At 34.5% G+C, this 23,898-nt stretch overlaps 1 protein-coding gene and 1 long non-coding RNA gene across 3 annotated transcripts; one reads left to right on the forward strand and one right to left on the reverse strand.

The window, feature by feature from the left end:
- The first annotated feature begins 5,657 nt into the window (after positions 1-5,657).
- LOC129900277 (uncharacterized) lies at positions 5,658-6,801 on the forward strand. Its single transcript, XR_008769592.1, has 3 exons — positions 5,658-6,162; positions 6,337-6,396; positions 6,489-6,801. It is a non-coding gene; the product is annotated as an uncharacterized LOC129900277 (long non-coding RNA).
- Positions 6,802-8,506: 1,705 nt separating this feature from the next.
- On the reverse strand, positions 8,507-18,989 carry LOC129901166 (proteasome subunit beta type-4-like). 2 transcript variants are annotated; one of them, XM_055976290.1, is made up of 7 exons: positions 18,853-18,989; positions 18,702-18,766; positions 12,452-12,528; positions 10,135-10,264; positions 9,828-9,987; positions 9,456-9,641; positions 8,507-8,936 (listed from the first exon to the last, which is right to left on the reverse strand). In XM_055976290.1, exons 2-7 carry the CDS (start codon positions 18,761-18,763, stop codon positions 8,823-8,825), a joined length of 729 nt encoding a protein of 242 aa, XP_055832265.1. In that variant the 5' UTR covers positions 18,764-18,766; positions 18,853-18,989; the 3' UTR covers positions 8,507-8,822. The 2 variants fall into 2 exon arrangements, with proteins under 2 accessions (XP_055832265.1, XP_055832264.1); XM_055976289.1 differs by having other exon boundaries at positions 18,702-18,779.
- Positions 18,990-23,898: the final 4,909 nt, after the last annotated feature.

Below are 23,898 nucleotides of genomic sequence, written 5' to 3' on the forward strand. Positions count from 1 at the left end.
TATTATTATATTTTAAACTTGCATTACATATTCATGTTGAGATGATGTTGAGTTCGGAGCTGAGTTTTATTGAGAGGAGTATCTTGATATCTGTCCTTACCTTCCTGCCATTTTACATACTCATACATTCCACGTACTGACGTCATTCGACCTGCATCGTTTTATGATGCAGATACAGGTGTTAGAGATCCTCAACAGGCGCATCGTTGAAGATCATTTCTTTTCAGCTATTTGGTGAGTCCTTCTTGTATTCAAAGGAACTCCTTATCCTTTTATTATTGTTGAGTGTGATGTTTCTTTTGAGGTAGCCATGGACATGTCATTGGCACCATCTAAGAGTATTAGAGGCTTCATAGACAGAGTCTGATGATGTAATCGGAGTAGTTCTCCTTAGAAACTACTTCTTCTAATAATTATCTATTTTTCCTTTGATTATTACAAGCCCACATTAGTATTCTTAAGTCTTCCGCTGATGAATAAATAAGAAATGAGACCAAGTGGTTCTCTCAGAAGTCAGAAATGGTTTCTGAGTGCCGGCCACGCCTAGGGTTCCCTCTCGGGGCGTGACACTAGAGCTTTTAGAGAGAGAGTGAGGGATTGAAAATGATCCCAAAAATGTGCTAAGGCTGATACATATATAATTTGGGACAATTCCCAAATTGCCCCTTCTTAAAAGTTCTAAAAAATAGGCGAAAATGCACTTGGCGCGAAAGTGGCGCATCGCGCCCTTGCAGCGCCAGGACAATTACGCCTAAAACCTGCATACCTCGTAGTGGCGCGCCGCGCCAAGGACCAAACTACTGAGGCACATTCTTGGTGCGATAGTGGCGCGTCGCGCCCTTATAGCGCCAAGGCCAAAGTTTCTGGGTTCTGGGAATTAGCTTGAAAAACCCTGTACACCTTTTAGTGGTGCGCCACGCAAGAGCCCAAACTACTGAGGCATGTTTCTGGCGCGATAGTGGCGTGTCACTCCACTGAGGCGCCAAGCCCAATTTTCCAGCAAATGCAACCCAGGCCTGAAAATCCCTGTTGTGCTAGTTCACCTTAGGATCGACGTATCTTTTGACTCCGAACTCCAAAAATTACATTCTTGGTGGCGTTGGAAAGAAGACTCGACGACCTTTAATTTGATAGGTCGTGGGCCACCCAGATTATCGTATTTCAAAATATAGGGTCATTAGAAGTCGACCCTATACACAAACTCATCCTAAAACTTAACCACGATGAACCTTTTGGACTTGGCTTGGTCCTAGGGGTCCTCTGTGACCCCACATCACCTCCAACACTCTTCAATTTCTCAGGGACTCATCTTAACTCAAGCACATACTTCAAAATAAATACGGTTGACCCTACACGTGTACAAAAAAGGTCCGAATCTTAGGGAAAAATTTTAAGGGGTGTTATAGATGGGTTGAGTTGGGGTTTTTGAGCATACGTGAGTACTAAGACATTTTTGAAAAGGGGTAAACATTTAATTTGAGGTATTTCCTTCCCATTACTGTCTATTGAGGGTGAATATCATGTTTAGGTTAAGTTTTGAGAACTTTGAACTTTGTATTACATATCGAGTTGAATATTACCTCTATATTGTATGTGTTGTGAATGCATTCATCCTCATTAGAAAGTTGAGTACTCTGGAAATTCTTTTTGAAAAAGAAAATGTGACATATTTTTGTATCCTTGACCACAAGTTAGGTGGCAAGCGGATGAGACATTAGTATCATCAGTCTTTGGCCATAAGTTGGATGGGTGAAGTAGTTAATACATATAGATTGTGACGAGGTATATGGTCTGCGAGACCCCATGATCCTGTTTGGTAGCACAACTTGACAGGTGTATATATGATAGGCTGTGCAACAGTCTTGATTCCACTGTATCACCACATCATTGCAACATCTCATTGCATCTCATTTTGGATTATTTACCTTATCTAATATTATGTGATATTGAATTGTCCTTATGTGTTTACTTTACTCGCATCGTTCTATATAAATTGGCGGCACTGTAGCCGGAGTGAGACTTTTCTTTATGCAGGTGGAGGCGTTCCTTAGTTTATTTCATAGTCTTGATTAATTCCTTATACTCAGTCGGCTTAACCTACTGTGTACATGTGGATTGTACTCACCCCCTATTTTTGTGTCCCTTTTTGATGCAGATCCTAGTCAGGATATTCTGTGCGGCAACTAATCTCTCTCTCTTGCGGATATCTTACTATTCAGATTAGTGGTGAGGTCTTGGGATTTGTACCGCCATTAGTTCTAGCTTTTATTTTCAATCTTTATTATTGTTCAAAGACTTATGATGTATATCAGATTCGATCATTGTGTTAGATGTTATTCACACTTACGACATCAGGTTTAGGGATATTTTATTTGTGTCCAGCTTTTGTTTATTTTGTGTCCTAACTTCCACTTTGGAAGTCTCGTATAAGGCTTTTGTTTATTTTGTGGCCTGACTTCACCTTTGGGAATCTCATATGAGTTTTACTTTAAGGATTACATATCAAGTTGGGTGTTGGGATGTGTGTCATCATGACCTTCATTTTTGGATTATGACAAAATAATTCACGCTTGCGGTACGTCATTTTTTTGAAAGGATAAGCAATGAAGAAGAAGGAGGAGGGAGCAAGAGAAGGAAGAAGAAGGAGGAGGGAGTAAGAGAAAGAGGGAAAAGAGGGAGGAGGAGGAGGAGAGACAAAGGGCTACAACAAAAGGGGAAGATGTCGACCGTAGTGCTACAACAAAAAAGGAAAGTCGTCGATCATAAATAATGTGGCCGAAGGTCCAAGTTTTGTAACTAAAAAGTGCTGAATGACCACTTCATGTAATAAGTGGCTTATTTTTTAAAGTGAGTTATTTTTCGTGTAAGAAAATTTGCCCAATGAAAAATAAGGAATAATAGGCCTTAATAGACAAAAGCTTAAAAAGAGGGGAAAAAAAGTTACTAGGGTTCAAACCAACAACCCCGAACAAGAAATGAATCCCCTTAACCATCAAGCCAAGCTTCAACTATGTTTTTTAAAGAATAGAAAAAAGGCATAAATTCACCTCCGAACTTGTCACCAAAAATCAGTTATACGTTTAAATTATTGTGACTGCCTATTACACACCTGAATTACTTAAAAGTGGATTTATTTCAATCCTCAAAATTGTCGTAGAAATAAAATTAAATACAAAATAAATAATGTGTGTTTGAATCAAAATAAAGCCAATTTTTCCCCCACCCCCACCCTTCTCCTTCACGCCACCCTACCTTTCTTCTCCTATATTTTTTTCTTATCACAAACACTCTTTTTGCTATGGCTAATGAGAAAAATAATTTTTTTCATGGTAAATTTTCAAGAGAAAAAAATAGAAAACAAGGCTGAGGGACAGAAATTCACTGCAAAGATCGGCGAGTTTGTTCAATTAATTAGGTTCATTGCTCAAAAACAATTCCGGCGAGACATTTAAAATTGATCAATTCTTACTACTCCCTCATCAAATTTGTCAAGTCGAGCAGTGATTATTCAATTTATTTTTGTCATTTTGTTGATTGTGAGCATTGAAATAAGAAAATTCTCAGATCTGTCTTTTTTTTTAAAAAAAGTTTTTGAGTTTTGCTCAAAATCTATTTTTTTAGTATATGTTCATAGATCTTTTATGGCGGCGGGCTTGATGGTGATTTTGATGTGGATGCTAAAATTTATAGTTATGATTGTGGTGAATTTCATTAGTGGTGATGTTATTCCAATGGTGAATTTAGTCAAATTTATTATTGTTGTTATCAATTTTTTATGATGACAATGGTTGTGGAAGATTCCGGTGGTGAATTTGGTTGTGGGTGGTGAAATCTATGATGGTGAAGAAGTGAATTTGATGATTATGGCAACAATGGTGGTGGTTTAATGGTAAGTTTGATGGTGTATAGGAAGAAGAAGTAATTGAGTGACATGAATTATTATTTTTTGAAATCTGACATAATTATTGATGAGGCAGAATTATTATTTTTTGAAATCTGACATAATTATTGATGTGTCAGTAACATGGTGATGGCACGGAGCTAGTATGAAACACTTCCTCATCATGTGACTGGTTGTTTGTGTGTCAGAGTTGAAATAAATTCACTTTTAAGTAATTCAGGTGTGTAATAGATCGTCACAATATTTTAAACATGTAATTGATTTTTCGTGACAAGTTCAGAGGTGAATTTATGATTTTCCCCTTAAAGAATATATATATATATATGTAAATTTGAAATTTGACCATATATATAGTGTAATTTTTCGGTGAAGGGGGTTTAGATCATCAGATGAAGAGATGAACCCCTTCCCACCCCCGTAGCTCTATTCTCGTATACACGCCAAAAATTGAAAAACATAAATTTTATTTGAGATTAAGTTAAAAAATATATTTATATATTATGCCTCAATAAAATTATACGTACCACTTGCTAGTTGAATCATTAATATATATGATGTGACACTTAACCTAATAGGGGTAAAGGGAAAAAAAACCTCCACTCCATATTCAGGAAAAGATGACGTAGGAGTATGGACATCACCATTTCTGGAAGATGAGGCTTATAACAAAATAAAATTCAAGCCACTAAAATGAAACCCAACAAGTTGTATAGAAAACATTAAATGCCACTTTAAGATTGTTTCTTCCCCTCAATTTTGTGTAATTTTCTCCTTGTCCTATCTTGTTTTGTTTTATTTGATTAAATATGATTATTGGTCTTTATAATAGTGACCTAATATGGTTGGGAACATGCACCAAATAATGTTAAGAGATGAAATTTAGAATGCGAAGCCTCCGAGAATGAGTTAGCTAGTCAATAAAATAGGTGAAAATAATTATTTTTAAGAAACTAAAATTATTGTAGAGATAAAATTATCTGATTTTTTTGGGTTCACAAATGTGGATTCAGGATTTAAGCTTTATATATATTTTTAAAGTATGATTCACATATACTATTTGTTGCCATTTTAATAAACTTTTATTATATAAATGTATATTTCGTGTCAAGTATTGAATTCAAATAAATCAGAAACCTTAAAGCTGCCCCTAGCTACCTGTCTGCTTAAGGTTTAGCGGACTAAGTTGCCCGATATGTCTATTAGTAAAAGGTAGTTGGTACCTCGTGGAACGCACAAACTAGTTCAAACGCAACCACTACCGCCACTTTGTTGTAATCCCCCAAAGTGAGGTATTGAAAGGATAGAGTGTACACATACCATACCCCTATCTTGAAGGTAGAGAAACTGTTTTTGATAGACCATCGGCTTAATGAAAGAATAATTCAAAGCCTTATGAAAAAGAAAATAACGTAAGTGATGAAGTTATGGCAAACTACTATAGAAATCATGACAAATCATTCTGAACAGTATAATTATAACAAAAGAATATCATAATCGAAGTATAAGAAGCAGGGGAAGAACTAGAAGAGCGTCTGGGTGTTCACTCGAACCCCTTCGGCAAAAATTACACAATGTATATCTATAGATTTTGATCAATGAATCCCCTCCATACAAGACTGGCTAGAGGGTGACTCAGTGATGTAGGGGGTTTAAAATTCACCTTGAGATTCTAAGTTCAGGTTAAAAAGCAATATAACAACTATTAATATAAAAGGATAAGCAAAACAACGTTCTCGATAGGCTATTCTACTACCCCTCCCTAGTACAAACCGGTTCAAACACCACAAAACACAATCACAAACGTGATAAAAGGATAAATAGTTCCAACATTGACAATTAGTACATCCCAATATTTCTTTGATTAATTATAAGAAAGAAGAAATATAGAGAGAGTTGAGTTTTTTCAGGAATGAGCAAAATAGGAAAAGCATCAAAAGGCTTGCTACGCAGGAGAGATGATGCTGGACGATAGAGATATGGGAATATTAAAGGGGCCTAATTTATTGGCCAGCATCATACTCCTGCATATTAAGCCTAAAAAAGATGCTATAAATTACCATGATGGTTGGTTGGGCCAGGAGGGTCTCTTAACGCCTTCTTTTTTTTCTCATCCAAGTTATTTCACAAAGACTTATCAGGGTAAGGAAGAAGGGGAACAAGCACACTTGGAAGCGCAGTACAACGGAGAGTTGTATGCCTCTTTTCTTCACTCAAAGCGGCAATGCACCCTTTGTTTGAAGGGTACTTGATTTGTTTGAAGGGTACTTGATTCATAAAGAATGATTCTTTTGAAGTTATAAGTTATAAGAACTTTCAAAAAAAAAATGCCACACAGAGCGTGTCATGAGATATATCGCTCTTTGATTTTTTACGATAAGGCCAATTATGGATACTTCACATATTTCAGCTAACAGTGCTACTTTTTTTTTTGACAGGTTCTTTTATTTAGGTTTAGAAGGAGGCAGATAGAAAGATTTGAAAAATCTAAACAACTCGTAGGTTCCTATTTTTAAAGTGATTCCTGCTCTACTTTGTCTATTGAATCAACTTTCTTTTTTCTAGAAAATGAGCTCCTTTCCATTTTCAGGAGTAGGCAAAAGGAAAAGCTTGAGTTAAATATTATCGCTTAGTGGAATGATTTGATCCATCAAATGACAGATCTGGATTCCCAAAGGACGTTGGCATCAGGTAGAAAGTCCTTTTTTGCCTCTTCAAAACACATGAAATGCAGACAGACAGGGCGGAGCTAGTGCTTCAGTTACAAGTTCGACGAAACTCAATAACTTTATTCAAATTTTATCTGGACAAAAAAAACTCTCAAACTCATAAGTTTCGTTTCAAATCCTGACTCCACCTCTGCGGACAGAGCAAAGCTTGGCAGATGGTAGGGGTGGGAATTTTAGCAATGAGTCCATTTAGCAATATTAAATTAAGTGGATCACTCATAATTTTTTGTAAATTTTACTTAAATCTCATATTGATTTTACTCTATTCCTACTATTTTAAAAATTACCTGAAATTCCTTCTTTTTGGTCACTTACGGATACATCACGTACGTCATGATACATCACGTAAAGTGATGTATCCAATCGATATATCGCGTAAAGTGATATATCTGACGTCCCGATACATCACGTAAAGTGATGTATCCGACTAATACATCGCGTACAGTGATGTATCAGAGAATATGAGAGAGTATGAATTTTTGTAATTTTTTCAAATAGTAGAAAATTTTAGAGAATATGATAAAATAATTTGTGTATTTAGGTAATTTTTTCTATTTGGTTTAAATGGGTAAATATGAGCTTCAACCTATTTAAGCTCATACAAATATGAACAAAATGCGTAAAAAATGAAAATCCATATATACTCATATATCACTCACTTATGATAAAAATCTCTAATTGCACTATTTGTTTTAGAAAATAAAAATAAAAAATTAGGGGAGGTGGATGTGGGGATGAAAAAAATTGAAATTTTTTAAAAGATTTTTATAAAAAAAATTTGGGTGTGTGATGGGGGTGGGTCCCGGGGTGAAGTTTTTTTGAATTTTTTTTTGGGGGTAGGGTGGACAATTTTTATTTTTTAAAAAAAAAAAATATTCTTATGTTGAATTTTATTTTTGGCAGGTGCGGCTGGGGGTGGGAGTAGGGGTAGGATGGGCAAGCTTTTGTTTTTTTTGTTTTTTTTGTTTTTTTTTTTTTTTTTTTTTGGGGGGGGGGTATGGGTAGGACGTGGGGGTGGGGTGGGATGGGGGTACAAAGTGAAAAACAAATAAGTTTCTTTTTTTTATGAAAAATTATTTAAAAAATAATAATAATATTGGGGTGGGGTGGACGGTAGGAGTTGAGTATTAACAATTTAACTGGATTTAATATTTTTTTGATTTTCGGAGATTAAAATCGGTTCCAACCATTTTATCCAAATTCATATTTGACTAAATCCTAAATCCCATATTTTATATTGAATATATGGGTGGATTGTAATTCAATTTATTTTAACTCAATTCATATTTAATCCATTCAAATTCAATCAAATCCACCCATTTGCCAACCCAGCAGAGGGTTTCAAATATAGTGTGAGGTTCAGCCTTTTAAGATTCAAATCAGAAAAGAGTTTCAAACACATGTAGACATCACAATTCACAAGCCAGCTATACATAAGCAGGCAAGAAGGATACACCAGACAAAAGCAAATCATAGGACTCTCAAGATTGTGTATGAAGACTGAGGAAATGGGTGCAGCTGCAGAATTTGTTATTTTCCTTTTGCAAGTATAGTTGATCAATGATCATTTCATTTCTTTCTTTATTGAATTCATTAAAATTTAATCAAGTTAGAAGCATGTCAATTTGCGTTTGATTTGACACAATTTCTTTTTTAGTTAATTAGAAAAAAGGAAACCCACCACACAGACGTACCAAAAGAAATAAACAGATTGGTGATATATTTTGCCTAAGTCTATTTAGTAGGATTTCGCAACATAAAACAACCTATTGAGGAAAGAGTTTCCACCAACATCGTCTTGGATATCACTTGGGATCAGATTCCTTCAAGGAAGCAGGGATAGTGCATAGAATCGAAAGATATAATAAGCAGCAAACAAGAGAGAAAAAATTTCCAAACATGAAGATGTTGCCAAAACACAGGTTAACAAGGATTCTTTCGCTGTTTCACATACACATACAAGTGCCTGTCTAACCGGTGATGAACCATACAACACCAAATAAATTTGCAAACTAATCAGAGTAGATGGAAAGTGAGCGTTTTAGGAAAATAAGATGGCAGCAGTTGTCAGACGTGCCTGCGTGATGTGGCTGGTGGCATATCTTTTAAGTTGCACATCATAACTATGCAGCACTTTAGAAACCAGCAACGTGCCACATATTTCCTTTTGTTAAAACACGACATACAGGGCCTAGTTACCATGACCCCACCGCACCAGCACTTGGATTCTCGAAAGCAGAGAAATTCCAGAAAGTCTTTAATGAGTATGGCTGAGAAATTGTCACTCCTTCTTCCGTGATTTTTGCAATCTGCGAGTTCATGCAGCAATTTGAAAATTGAAGATCAAACACTTAGTAGACAGTGTCATTGTTTGTTATTTAACAAACTCAGTGAACTTGTTCATATGCAATAGTTAATGTATTGCCAGGACTCAGAGATATTAATGGGAGCTGAAAGGAGGAATCAACCAAGAGTTAAATATTCAGGAGTCAAAAAGTAGTTGATGCATCTATCATCACATTCAACTCTAAATCTGAAATCTCCTACAAGTTCTATATTCTGTTTAATCTTTCCAAACTCCCCTTTCTATGTTTACTGTTTTCTGGTACATCTAGGAATAGAAGTCACTGATACCAACATGTGGCGTTAACTTCCGAAATAAAACTGTGGACATTCTTTTTTGAGGAAGATAAAGCTGTGGACTTTGAAGATCAACATTTAGGTTCTTCTGCTTATACTTGACTGAAGTAACAAAAATCTTCCTTTTATAGAAAGGTAACAGCAAAAAAAGTCTTCTTAGAAGTCCATATCTTGCAGGAGGGCTATACCTGAAGCTTGTTGACCGCAGATCTATCCCTATACAGAAGAACACGCATACATTTCTCCAATAACTTAACACCTTCTTCATAGGTCAAGTCTTCACGCCATTCATCACGGATAATGGGCTTTGCAAGATGATTGCCAAATCCAGTAGCCATGTGATTGTCCTCATAATGGACACCAATCATACTAACCTAAAAGAATATATGGTTATCAAAACATTAAAATAAAAGAAATTTGATTGATGTGAAGAAAATAACAGAATGATGCAACATTCATAACTAAGCACTTAATAATGGGACTCAATAATGTAGCGAACAAATGCTTAATAATAGTAAAGCATGTAAGAGAATGTGCAAGACAAATGTAATGGTTTTTACCGTTCCAAGATACTTTTGTCCATTTTTTACCCCACCAAGTACAAGAGAATTCCAAAGTGGGTTGAACTTGTTCCTTCGATTATACATCACACGAGTTAGATAATTATGCACTTCTTTGGGACCCAAGGAGTTCCCATCATCCCACATGTTGTCATACAGGCTGCATTCATGAAGCATCAAGTACCATAAGCCACTAAACATTTTGTATCATACACAGATAAGCAGAAGCACTAGCAATTCAAAACTCATCACACCAACAGCAAAACGTGAACTTCAATTAGTAGTAACTTCTACAGGATAAACTTACATAAGCTCGTCAAGGTACCGCAATATCTCCTGAAAATCACTAATTTCACCACTAGCACCAAGAAGGGAGTGTTTTCCCACTGACTTCAATCGCTCCACACTCTTATAACGTATTGTTGAACCATAGGAACCTGAAAGGACAAACATAAAAATGACCAACATAACTAAGAAATATTATACAGTTTTAAGCATGTATGAGCTGAACTAAATGAAGTTGCAATGGTAGAAAACCGATCAAGACAAACTCTTTCAAGGTCATTCTCCTATTTATCTACTTGATTCCCATTACCGTCTTAATATAGCTGCTAACAATGTAAAAAAGGTTGCAGTTCTGAAGGAGTACCGAATTGACTAAATTCGAATATATGAGACACTCTCTCTACAACATAGATCTTGACTTCTAATTTGGATACGACCTAAACATTCTTTTCTCTCTTAGTAAAAATTCGTAGTCTAACAACTCCAGACTGCCAGCTGCAGGTGGAGTAGAAAAATACTGGGAGGCTGGGCCTGATAAAAGAAAGAAGGCAACCACAACACAAAATATAACAATTTTTTTGGCAAAGTCAGTATGACATGGAAGATTGGTATGAAGGATAAGGGATAATAATCTCGGGATAAAATGCAAGATTATTTTATCCTGTGTTTGGTTAGGGGTATAAGTTAGTCCCCGGATTATGTATCACATCGATAAGTTATCCCATATATATGGTGATATAACTAATCCCATGGGATATCCCAATCCATGGAATAACTTTGTCTATCCCAACCCCCATACCAAACGACTCCTTAAAGTCTTAAACACAAGTCAACTCTCTAGGTATATAGAGCTTTGTACTAATGAACAACTGTTTTATGGTTTATCCTTTTAGAGTAATGTTCAAGAACCTAAACTGTATGTGCATGCATTATCTGTCATTATTAAAAGGTAGAGAGCATCCTTATTACAAGAACCCCGTTTTTAAAACCAGAACTGCATTATCCATCATTACAGAAACCAGAACCCCCTTTCTAAAGAATCATCAAAACTGAGCACCGAACCAGAAAACCAAACTTAAAAAGATATATATAAAACGTAAACTGACCAAGGAAAGTGGAAAACCAAAAATTTCGTTTTTTTCATTTTATGCCCACTCCCAGCTTCAACTTCCAGACATAATAACTTATAACAATGAAATGAATTGCATAATTTTTTCTGCATGAATTTTACATTAAGTAAATCACTTTATATTTATGAGTCCCTCAAGCTTGGAATAGTATAGTACTAATCACAACTGAGGAAAACCCTGCAGAAAATTAGTCTCCAAGCCAAAGATGAAGTAAATAAAGTGGCGCAAAGTGATCACACTAAAGGTACTGCTCGTGTTAACTGCAACAAAAGAGTGTTTCAATCATCAATTATTTTTGTTAAACAGTCAGCAACTGCTGTTGGCTAGATATACCTTGACACTCCCTGTTACAGAATTTCTTCTGATATAATATTTTTTAGGCCAACCAGGCAAAGAAGGAAGAAGAAGTTGGATAAGATCCAAAACATATTAACTTCAATTCTTTGGGTTGAAATAATATATATGGGGATTTCAATAGGCCAAGATGCGTCTGGACACATGAAAGCCTCATATTCACCCTTGTACATTTTCTCTTACTGAGTACCCAAAATTCATGTAATTATTAAATAATTGTTTGGAGAGGGCTCCTATAGCTAGTTATCCATTTTATAACATGGAACACATCCCCATTCTACTTCTCGTGGATTAGTTCTCCGTTCTTTTTATTTTCATAGACTATGAACAAAGCAATTTATTGATCTCACGATCTGGTGAAGACAATGAATTATTTCGCGAACAATTTCAAATATCTAGAGTCCTTGAAAACAAGAGTTAGCTCCAGTAACTTCTCATAAACTAATAAGTAATGTATATAGCCCAAATTCCTATTGTAAATGACTTATTAAGGAGCTCAAAATTTGGTATTTTGAGGTGTCTCCCCTTTTCATCAGCAGTAACACCAAATATGAGATATCCCCACATCCCCCATGAGCAAGTTAGATTGAACACCATTTTAAGTGTTGGGAAGATTTTATAAGTGCTCAAAGTACCAGTTGGCTGAAACTTATAAAGAAATTCATATAGGAGAATCAATAAAATCAGAAAAACAGAAGTTCCTATGATCAATCCACCTCTGTAATATATGCTTAACCAAAAGGTAAACAGAAAACAAAATTCCCTATAATAGTAGCAACTAGCAAGCAAACTAGAATGAGACCAAATGATTTTCAAAATAGTATTTTTTCACAAAATCCAAAATTAGAAACAAACCTCCCATATCAGCAGCCAACAGAACACCATCCTTGTACTTGATGCCGATAACTGATGTACCCGTCACATATGGGTACCTGTAACCAAGATGCATATAAGTTAATATTTACTAGAACCAAAGTATAGTGCGAAGAGAAAACGAAGGGACAATTCACAAAAATGCAATTTCCATGACCACAAAAATAAAAATAGGTGTTCAGGCGATAACTTATTGGATCATTTTATCTGCACTCTTAAAACAAGGAAACTGAACCATTCCCCCATACCAAGAGGAAAGTTCTGTATATAAACTCAAGCCATGTTGTTCACGTCCAATAGTAACCTATTCAATTATCTGAATCTTTTGCACCCCCGCCCAATTTTTATTCTTCGACATCATTTTCTAGCAAAGTGCATCATTTGCCCCCCTTAACTTTAAACCTCATGGTTTTACATAAAAACAGCGCCTCTATTCTCTAACAGTCGTGCGTTTATTCGGAAAAGAAAGAGAGTCTCTGCTTTCGGCCTTCGTTACCACATAAATAGGAAAACTAGAATTAAGACGAGTTATCCATTGCCACCCATGAATCAGTGGTCAAACTGTATTCTAAGGATTCATCCCTAGCTACCAACTATTGGCTGGTAAAAGTTATGGTACTAAAAGATTTGAGCTGGCCAGGTCAGTACCACTATTAACCAATCATGAAGAACTAATCAATGAAGCTCCTTCCTTGCTTAAATTGTAGAGAAATAAGCAAAATCAAATTGGAAGCCTCGACATTGTTAGAAACGTCTCTCAAATTGATCGGTGGAGAGTGCACAGATAAATCCACTGCCAATACAATTTAATATATACATATTTTTAATTTCTGTATTTGAACTTTCTTTATTCCTATATACAGTCCAAGTCCAAGACCATAAATACACTTCCAAACAAGAATCCATTGAGAGTTTTTGGCCAAAATTATCCCTTAACTTTGGTAGAACATTTAATTTGTCCTTTAAATATAACTCTGAGCACTATTCATCCTCGAAGTTAGCAAAACTTGTGGGCTTTAGTCTCACTACCAGAAAATACCCATATAGTGTTAAACTTAACAGGTGATCTCTCTTGGAAGTCACTTGGAACTTTTTTTAAAAAAAACCAGCTCTATTTTCACCCCACCAATTTCATGTTGTCATAACTTCTCTTTATCCAGAAACTTTAAATTTGTCCTTTAAATATAACTCTGAGCACTATTCATCCTCTAAGTTTGCAAAACTTGTGGACTTTTAGTCTCAGTAACAGAAAATACCCATATGTGCTAAACTTAACGGTGATCTCTCTTGGAAGTCACTTAAAACCTTTTTTAAAAAAAACCAGCTCTATTTTCACCCCACCAATTTCATGTTGTCTTAACTTCTCTTTATCCAGAAACCAAAATAAAAGATGACCAATTATTTTCTTCTCTAATCAATGATTTTGTTTTATACAAAAAATATCTACAGTAAGAAATGGAACCAAAACAGTTCCAGCAAGTGTTTTAGAATTTTGTAGAACTAAAAATGGGGAAGTGTGAAAGTAAGTATAAAAATACTAAAATAATAACAGTAAGAAACAACGTAAGAACAGCGCTAAATTGGGCTACAAGACAGCTAAAAATAACTTATAGTTTCGAAACTTGCTGAAGAAGAAAATTCAAGACATATGGTTGCTGGTAAAAAGGCAAAGAAAACCATTTTTTAATAAGGAAGAAAACCAATATATCTAGCGGGATGAAAATCAAGTGATTTCCAAGAGAGACCACAGTTAAGTTTAAGACTATATGGGTATTTTTTATAGTGAGACTAAAAGTGCACAAATTTTGCAAACTTAGATGACAAATAGTGCTCATGGTTATATTTAAAGGTGATTAGACACGACATGTCACACTTGCATCTTACCGAGAACATGACCCCAAATAAGAAGATATGGAGGTCGAGAATTAAGGTAGAAGGTTAGTGAAAATCGAGCGATGTCTAGTCCCCCTTATCAGGATTGTTAGTATTACTCATGTACTATCTTGTTCTCCGACTTTCTTCGGTTTGCATATTATGTGTTGTTGTTACCGTTCTCTTCTACATTATTGTATTTTCTTTTCCATAATTTTAATAAGATTTACTTGAGCTGGGGGTTTATCGGAAACAATCTTTTTATCTTCACAAGATAGGGGTAAGGCTGCATATACACAGTCCTCTCCAGACTCCACTTGTGGAATTACACTGGGTATGTTGGTGGTGAGAATTTTTGACCGAAATAAACCATTAAATCAATTCACCAAAATAATACGTTTTTTCTGAAATTTTACAAAGCTAGAATATATGTGTTTCTCAGTAACGTTTCAGGCTTTATTTTATTCAAAAAAAATTAATGGCAGAAAGACAAAGGTTTGATGGAGTAAACAGACATAAAATGTTACTCTCTATAATGTTTTATTAATTTGTTACTTTAAGGCACGTTTTATAGCTGCAACGTTATTCTTTAGAATCCAATCACGGACCATCGATTTTTGCAAATTTAGAATCTTGCAGATTTACCTATAAAACGTTACTGACAATTACGTTTTAATTTTAAAACATGATAGTCGATTATGACACTCTGTTAAAGTTATACTACTCCATTTTTCAAACTGACCACATATGATTATAAAATAAACATTGTTGCAATGAATATTCAGCACATTCCAACAATATTCAGCAAAGCTTTTGCTTGTGTGGCCCATTGTTATAACAATATTCACAAAAGTTCATCAGGTATGAATTAAATAAGTCAAGTCAATACATCGTAATATGTTAAGACTTTACTAGAACTCTAAAATTACTTTTATGATTTATTAATTATAATAAAAATGTCTTATTTTTATGTGTAGGAATAAAGATCACGAACTTTGAACATAATGTTATGGTTGCTTCGTATTGGGGTGCAAAATAATTACTGAAATGAACAAATTCAGGTATGGCATGTCTACTTCAACAATCTATGTTGAATTGGTTGGATTGTTGCATGAGAAAATGGGAACAAATAGTGAACATATTCAAATGGATATTTCTGAAAAATATCTATGTTCAATTCAAGGTAACAATACAAGTTTCATTGAATTTAAAATTGAGAATGACCAATCTTTGCTAAATTATTTTCCATACCTCAAAATTTTGCCGATAAGATTGATATAAATGTTTTGGAGATGTATGTAAAGTCCAAATCAACAAACCAAAATGATGTATTTCAAATTAGTGGTCGCCATGGTTATCACATGAATCTATTGGCTCTAAATTATGGATGTGCCATGATCAGTCAACCTCATTTTGTAGAACTGATTGTTCAACCGCCTTTCTTCATTCATATTTTGTTGAGTAGTTTATCATTTTTTTATTCTCATCCCATGAATCTTCATGATTCAATAATGATATACTAAATTTTATTTTAACTTTCTACACGTTATAAATATACATGTATATTTAGATAGTGATATCTTTTGTGCTTAATTAGCTTGAAAACTTCTTGGAGAAAAAACACTTCTTGGAGAAAAAACCTTTTAGAGTACAATTTGTCGCTTTTGAAACAAGCTTCTATTATCCCATAATCTTGCTAGAATTTAACTAATATGCTTTTTTCACAGAAAAGACGAGGCCAACGTTGATCTACATAATGATGTAAATGCTGAAATTAGTGATGAAAGTTCGGAGGAAGATGAACCTTCCAAAGATGATGAGAGTGAACTTGATGAAGATATCAATGATATTAGGGGAAAAGGCATAAATTCACGATGATCTATTACACACCTTTATTCTTCCTCCTCTTCTTCCTCCTCTTCTTCACCATCAAATATCACCACCACTAATATCAAAAATCCAAATACAAAGCACCAAATTTTTGTTTTTTACAAAAGAATCCTGATTTTCTCATCAATTCCATTGAATTAAAGTTCAATTGTTTATGAATTTCATCTAGATTTCTTCTTTCTTTTTGGGTTTTGAAGAAAATCAAAATTCAAAATAAGGAGTAAATGGAGGAAATCAAAGCTTGCATTGGGTTTTAAATAAATGTCTTTCTGTTTCAAAGACACTTAAAGATTCACCGGCGATGGTGGCGGCGGCGATGGCCAGAGGAAAGTTTTTCGATGTTGTTTCGTTGTCTCACACTTTGAGGTTGTGATGAAAAATAAAAAATTATTATGAAAAATAAAGAACGAAGAAGAAGAGGATAATGAGTGGAATGTGAAGAAGAAGAGATATAGGGTGGGGTGATTTTGATTTTTTAATTTTTTTTACTTTAGTTTTAATCTGACGCGCATGTTTTTATTTTATTTTTTATTTTTTTGCCACATCAGTATTAGGGGGTAAATAAATTCATTTTAAGTAGTAAAAGTGTGTAATAGGTCGCCGTGATAGTTTAAGCGTGTAACTGACTTTTCGGGATAAATTCAGGAGGAAATCTATGCCTTTTTCCATGCCGTCAAAATAATATTAGTGTAAAACTTCATAATCAATATGAGCAGCGTGTGCCTGAATGCAAAATCATGATATATCCTACTTCAAGACATCAGAAAATGAGGAAGACATTTTTTATGTTTACATGTGAATCTGAGATGGAATGTTGTTCAGTCTGGTTCGAGGATGCCAAAAAAGACTTGAAAAAGGTATGTATTCTAGTAGTAAAGAAAAGTTGAAATGGGCTGTGATGATTTTGAATTTGCACAAGAATAAAGAGTTCAAGGTGATAACGTCAACCAAGAGTCTATGGGTTGTGAGATGCAAGTTTTATAATATATTGGGTTTCTTGTGGTTTCTTCGAAGCCGAAAGGTCGGAGATAACCAAGATAGGAAAATATATTGAAAACCATAAATGTGAGACTAAAGGACGTAATATGGGTCACGTCAACCTAAAATACCAATTTGATTGCATCTCTAATTCTAAACCAAATTCAAAAAAAAATCCTAAGTTTTTGATGGTAGATGTCATCTCAAAGGTTCACAAAAAAATTGGCCATCAAGTGACATACGAAAAGCATGGCTTGGACATCAATGCGGTGTATAATGACTTTGAGAAATCATTTAGAGACATACCTAAATTTTTTACAGTTTTTCAACACTTTAATCATGGAACAGTTGTGGAATGGAAACACTAAGAGTTATGAGTTCATCAAAGGTAAACAAAATTAAATTTGTATTTTGGGCTTTCAAGTCATGCATTGATGGATTCCAAATATCATTGTTGAATATTGTTGGAATGTGTTGAACGTTCGTTGCAATAGTGTTTATTTTATAATCATATGTGATCAATTTGAAAAATGGAGTATTACTTTAATAGTGTCGTAACTGATAGTCACATTTTAAAGTTAAAATGTGTTTAAAACGTGACAATCAGTAACGTTTTATAAATAAATCTGCAAGATTTAAATTTGCAGAATTCGATGGTTCGCGATTGGATTCTAAAGAATCATTACCGTGAGTAATATTTTAGCTATAAAACGTGCCTCAGAGTAATGAATTAATAAAACATTACTCTTACATGTTTGTTTACTCCGTTAGACCTTTGTCTTTTTGCCATTGAACTTGGATAAAATAAAGCCTAAAACGTCACTGAGAAACACGTTTATTCTAGTTTTATAAAATTTCCGAAAAATGCATTATTTTGGTGAATTAGTTTAGATAATGACTGAGAAACATGCCTGTTTGGATAAGCTCTTTTTAAGTTGGAAATCCCAACTTTTCACTTTCAGCTTTTTTAAAGTTGTTTTGCCTTAAAATGAGTGTTAAAAAACACTTTTTTCATTTACCCAAACCCCATAAAAAACTTTAAAACTATTTTAACTTAAAAAATACTTAAAATAAGTCTATCCAAATAGGATTTTATTTTTTTGGCTTATAAGCTATTTTCAATTTATAAGTTGCTTTAGATAACTTAAGTCAAACATACTCTTAGTCCAATGAAGTATGAACTGCCACTCTGAAGTTAAAAAAATAAATTAAAAAGTTACTTTTACTGGTTCCAAACACCCATAGCTAGAAAAACCCTATATTTCCCAACACCAAGGGTTAGACTAGCGGGCATGTTTATCGATCCACTATGATTGTGGACTGTAACAGGCTGCTGAACTAAATGAAGCACACACAAATTGGTCCGAAAACCTCTGTTATCCACACAAACGAAACAAAAAAAAACTATAATTCAAAACATATAATTTACTTGCTAATCAAATCAGCGCAATTTCATAGCACATTCAAAGAATAGAGAAGAGAGAATGCATACTGTGTTCTCTGGATATCAACTTCAGGGCTCAATAAGATACTCTTAGCCGATGCGGAATCCATCAACTGCGAAAATTAACTAAACAAAGATATAATCAATGCCAGATTAGAGTTATTGGAAAGAGAAGTATGCGAGAAGATTGAATTCTTACCAAAACTCTCTTCGATTCTCGATCGACAACAGCAAACTGTAAATGTTCCCAAACTAAATTTGCAGAGGCCTTTCAGTTTTCCCTTTGAACAAGAAAAGTTGCGCATTTATATTTTTTGAGGTTTTGGGCCGACATAGAGGAGTCCTTAATTTAGGGATAAGAACACTTCTAAATTACTTTTATATCTATTTTTATTTTAAAATGAAATGGTTTTATTTTAAAAAATTTACGTGCGGACATGAGCATCCACCTTATATGATACCGATAAGTTATTAATATATTGATAGAGTATCAAATAGGATTAAGCTTAGGCCTATATGATACCGATATGGTATTAATATACCGACGGAATATCACAAAAATTATATTTTTTATTAATTTAGAGTTTAATAAATAAGATTATGACTTTAATAATTTTCTCTTAATTGTTTCATTTTTATTTCTTAAAAAAAGAGTTCAATAATATACGATACCGATATATGCCGACGGAGTATTATAGAGAACTAAGCTCAGTCATATATGATGCTGATATGATATCAATATATCGATGGAGTATCACAAATGATTAATTCATAGTAGTGATGTTGATGTCATGGTGACATCATACGCTAAATAAGAAAGGAGAAAGTGGGGTAAGAGGGTAAATAATTTGGGTAATGAGTCTATTAAAGGTAAATAGTTTGAGTTGGTTTCAATTTGAGTAAATAATTGGGAAACTTACATAAATATATAATATTAAGGAAATATTTACCATCTATAGCAATAAAAAAAATCACTGAACACTTATAATACAGTTTTAATACATATTGCAGAGAACTATTTATAAAACATATATAATTCAAGTTTTATAGATAGATAATACATTTATCACATACTTTAATAGACTTATAATACATTATGTTAGTTTCTTACTACACAAACATAATATATATTTTAAAACACTTATAATACATTTATATTGTATGCATAATTCACTTTTAATACAAGTGTAGATTTATCATAGTATTGTTATGTATTGCTATAAATGGTAATAAATAATAAATATCGCTAAAATCATTAATTAATTTTTAAAAAGCATTCAATTAAGTAATTTTTCCTAAATAATTTCACTATTAGGCCTATTTTATGTAGTTTTTTCAGAAACAAATGATCTCTTGTCAAGCTTTTAATTGTTAAACATTAATACTGCACTACATTTTGCAGAGGATTCATCTCATGCATGTTTTTTTATCTTCAAACACTATTCTACCAACAAAAAAGAAAAGGAAGGAACTGCACTGAAGTGAAATTCCAATAATAAAGGTCTAAAGATAATCAAACATAATATAAAGAAGGGATTCTTATAAAGAATAAAGGTTATACTCTGCAACCATGGTTAAAAATAATAATAAAAGTTTCCTGGTAAAAATGAAATATGCCAAAACTAAGAGTATCAATTTTGAGTATTTCAACGATATTAGAAAACTCTAAATTATTCTAGAGAGAAGTATCAAAAACACTCCCGAATTTGGTGCGATTATTAATTTCGTTCCTGAATTATTGACAGGCTTAAAAACACCCCTCAACTTGACAAACCAAGTTTAAATACACCTCTCTCATGCCACATGGCATAGCAAGTGCCTCCAGTTTATTTAAGCACGTGAAAGAGTAAAAAAAAATGTCGCATTGGCCTTATTTTTTTTTAATTTTTCCCTTTAATTTTTAATTACCAACGGCTACTATCCTTTTTCTTCCTATTTAACTTCTCTTCCAATAACAAAGACCTCCAAGCAAGATCCATTTTTTTTCCATTCTCTTTTTTAATTGCGTAATTTCATAGCTATAATATTCTTTCTCTTCCTATTGTGTTCATCACTGTTTTTTGTCAATGTGGACTTTCGGCAACATTATGAATTTCATAGTCGGATGACAATACCGAAAAAAGATTTTCAGGTTGTAAAAACTATAAGGTATGAATTAGCTTTTTTAATCGGATTTATTTTATGTATTAAACTTGTTCACTAATGTTCCGTCATTCAATTTCTTACAGTTGAATGCTCTAGTGTAACATCCCCCAAAAATTTTCCCTAAGATTCGGACCCTGCTTGTATTCGGGTAGGGTCGAACACTAGTATTGTGACATATATGCATGAGTTAAGATGATTCCCCAATAAATTTAAAGAGTGTTAGAGATGATGTGGGGTCACAAAGGACCCCTAGGACCGAGCTAAGTCCAAAAGAATTTGTCTTGGGTAAGTTGTCGAAGGAGTTTGTATAAGGGTCGACTTCTAACGACCATATCGTTTGAAATATGATGAACTGGATGGACCACGACCTACCAAATTAAAGGTCGTCGAGTCTTCTTTCCAACGCCACCAAGAATGTAATTTTTGGAGTTCGGAGTCAAAAGATATGACGATCCTAAGACGAACTAGCTCGATAGGAATTTTAGGCCTGGGTTGCAACTGCTGGGAATATGGCCTTGGCACCACAAGGGCGCGACGCGCCACTATCGCGCCAGGAACATGCCTCAGTAGTTTGGTCCCTGGCGCGACACGCCACTATTGGGTAGCAGGGTTTTTCAAGCCTATTTTTCCAGAACCCAGAAAACTTGGGCTTGGCGCTGTAAGGGCGCGACGCGCCACTATCGCGCCAAGAACACGCCTCAGTAGTTTGGTCTTTGGCGCGATGCGCCACTAACGGGTGTGCAGGTTTTAGGCCTAATCGGCCTGGCGCTGCAATGGCGCGACGCGCCACTATCGCGCCAGGAGCGTTTTCAGCCTATTTTTCAGAATTTTGGAGAAAGGGCAATTTGGGAATTGTCCCAAATTATATATGTATCATCCTTGAACATTTTGGGGACATATTTTTAGCCCCTCTCTCTCTCTAGAAAAACCCTAGAAAATCCCTCTCTCTTCTTCTTCTTCTTCTCCATTTCCAACAAGAAGAGTTCCAAGAGCATCAAGATTCGAGTTCTCCATTGAAGACCCAACACCAAGGTTTTCTTCAAGTCTTCACTAAGGTATGTAAGGCTAACCTAAAATATGGATTGAGTTCTTCCATATGCCCATAGATGTGTTGGATAGGAGTTGTGAAAGAGTTGAACCTTCTAAGAAAGGTTTTCTTGAAAGTTTTCCTAAACTATAGAATGTTTTTAGATACTAATGGTTGATTGATGATTTTAATGACTTGAGTTACTAAATAGTTATCTTTCATATTATTGACTACAAATGTATCTTTGTATATAGATTTATAGATGTTGATGATATTCTTGAGTTGAGTTTTGTTGAGAGTATGGATTCATGTTTCATTCACATGAACCCAAGATGAGATTTCTTTGGTCATAATTTGTCTTGAGTTGAGATGGATGATTTTGTGTATATGTGTATTGATTGGAATGAAAAGAATGAATTGGATAGTTAAGAATGTCCTTTTGCTTCCATAAATTGAACATAGGACTAAAATAAGGATTTTGGAGTAGATGTTTGACGATTGACGTGATGATGATATTTAACAATGATGTGATGATAATGTTTGATGATGATGATGATGTGATGATGATATTTGATGACGATGTGAATAATGGTAATTGAAGATGATGTGAATGGAGAGGTTATGTTGATGAGCATGTTGTGTGATGAAGTGGGTTGGAGTCTAATGCGATTTTGTGGTATGTCATGTGCATAATTTGAGTTGATTGGAGTCTTAGGAATATTTTGAAAATGAATGATCTTTTGAGGAGGAGATTTAAATAAATTATTTGTGAACCTTTTTGCATAAACTATTTACACACTATTTTGAGTCTAAAGAGTTATTAGTTTCATCTATGATTTAAAAAGAGTTTAAGCATGAGTCGAGTTTGAAAAGTCTTTTAATTATTTTGAACATGAGTATTTTGAGTATAAATGAGTTGAACATTTTTACATAAAAATGTCTATTTTGAGGTAGATTTGAGGAGTTGGAATTATATTTTAAATGCATATAATATTTTCTACATCCATTGAGTTGAGATGGTATCAATTTAAAGAAAAGAGTTTGATGATTTGAAATGAGTCGATTTTGAAAGAAGGTCCAATGAGGCCAGATTTGAGTTGAGTTTTGAAAGAGTCCAATGAGACTTGCCATTTCACTTGATTGAGTTGAATTGAGGATAGAATTGAGGAATTGGCAAGTTCTAAATGAAACTAGCCGTGAGGGCTTGTTTGAGATGATTGGATGGAGTCTTATGAGCATGGAATCATGGGAGGATTATCGAGCACCGAAGCGGGTAAGAGTATAGTCCGTACTCGAACCTCAAAAATTATGCTGCCAACGTAGGTAGGGATGGAACCGTTAAAGTCGGATGCTTCCCGTGGGATCGAACCGTTAAAGTCGGATGCTTCCCGTGGGATCGAACCGTTAAAGTTGGATGTTTCCCATTTTATTGTCCTGAAATGATAGGACTTAACTAATCGATGGTATCCATGATTAGGGAGGCGTTCATGCCCTGACAAGGTATGGACGGACGTGGCAACGACGTCTGATTGTTGTACTATCACTGGCTCATAGGTGATGGTTGTCGGATAAGAAAAACTCCCATTTAGGTCTTGATAGTGTTCCGAGTCAGTTGAGTTGAGTGGTTTACGAGTTGGTCCTGTCTAAACTATTTCTTGTTAGACTTAGGACACTTGAGTGAGTTGTTACATATTTATTGAGTTGAGTCCTTTGAGTTGATTGTTGAGTTGAGGGTATATGATCGGGATGGGTTAGATGAGTTGTGATTGGATTGTGCATGATTGAATGGATATATGATTCGATTGGATTAGATGATATGTGATTGACTTCGAGCTAACAATATACGATCGAATTGGATTGAATAATTTGATTGAACTGCATTGTGTATGATTGGATTGGACTGTATGGTATATGATTGGTCTTTGTCTAAAAAATGTATTATTACTTTAGACTTATGACGCCTTGTTGAGTCTCTCTTATCTTTCTGATTTGAGATATTTGGACCGCTACTATTCTTTCTTGAGGTATGTTTCATTCTGCCATATTACATACTCGTACATTCCACATACTGAC

This window comes from Solanum dulcamara, chromosome 8 (genome assembly GCF_947179165.1).
Source record: "Solanum dulcamara chromosome 8, daSolDulc1.2, whole genome shotgun sequence".
NCBI classification, from domain to species: domain Eukaryota; kingdom Viridiplantae; phylum Streptophyta; class Magnoliopsida; order Solanales; family Solanaceae; genus Solanum; species Solanum dulcamara.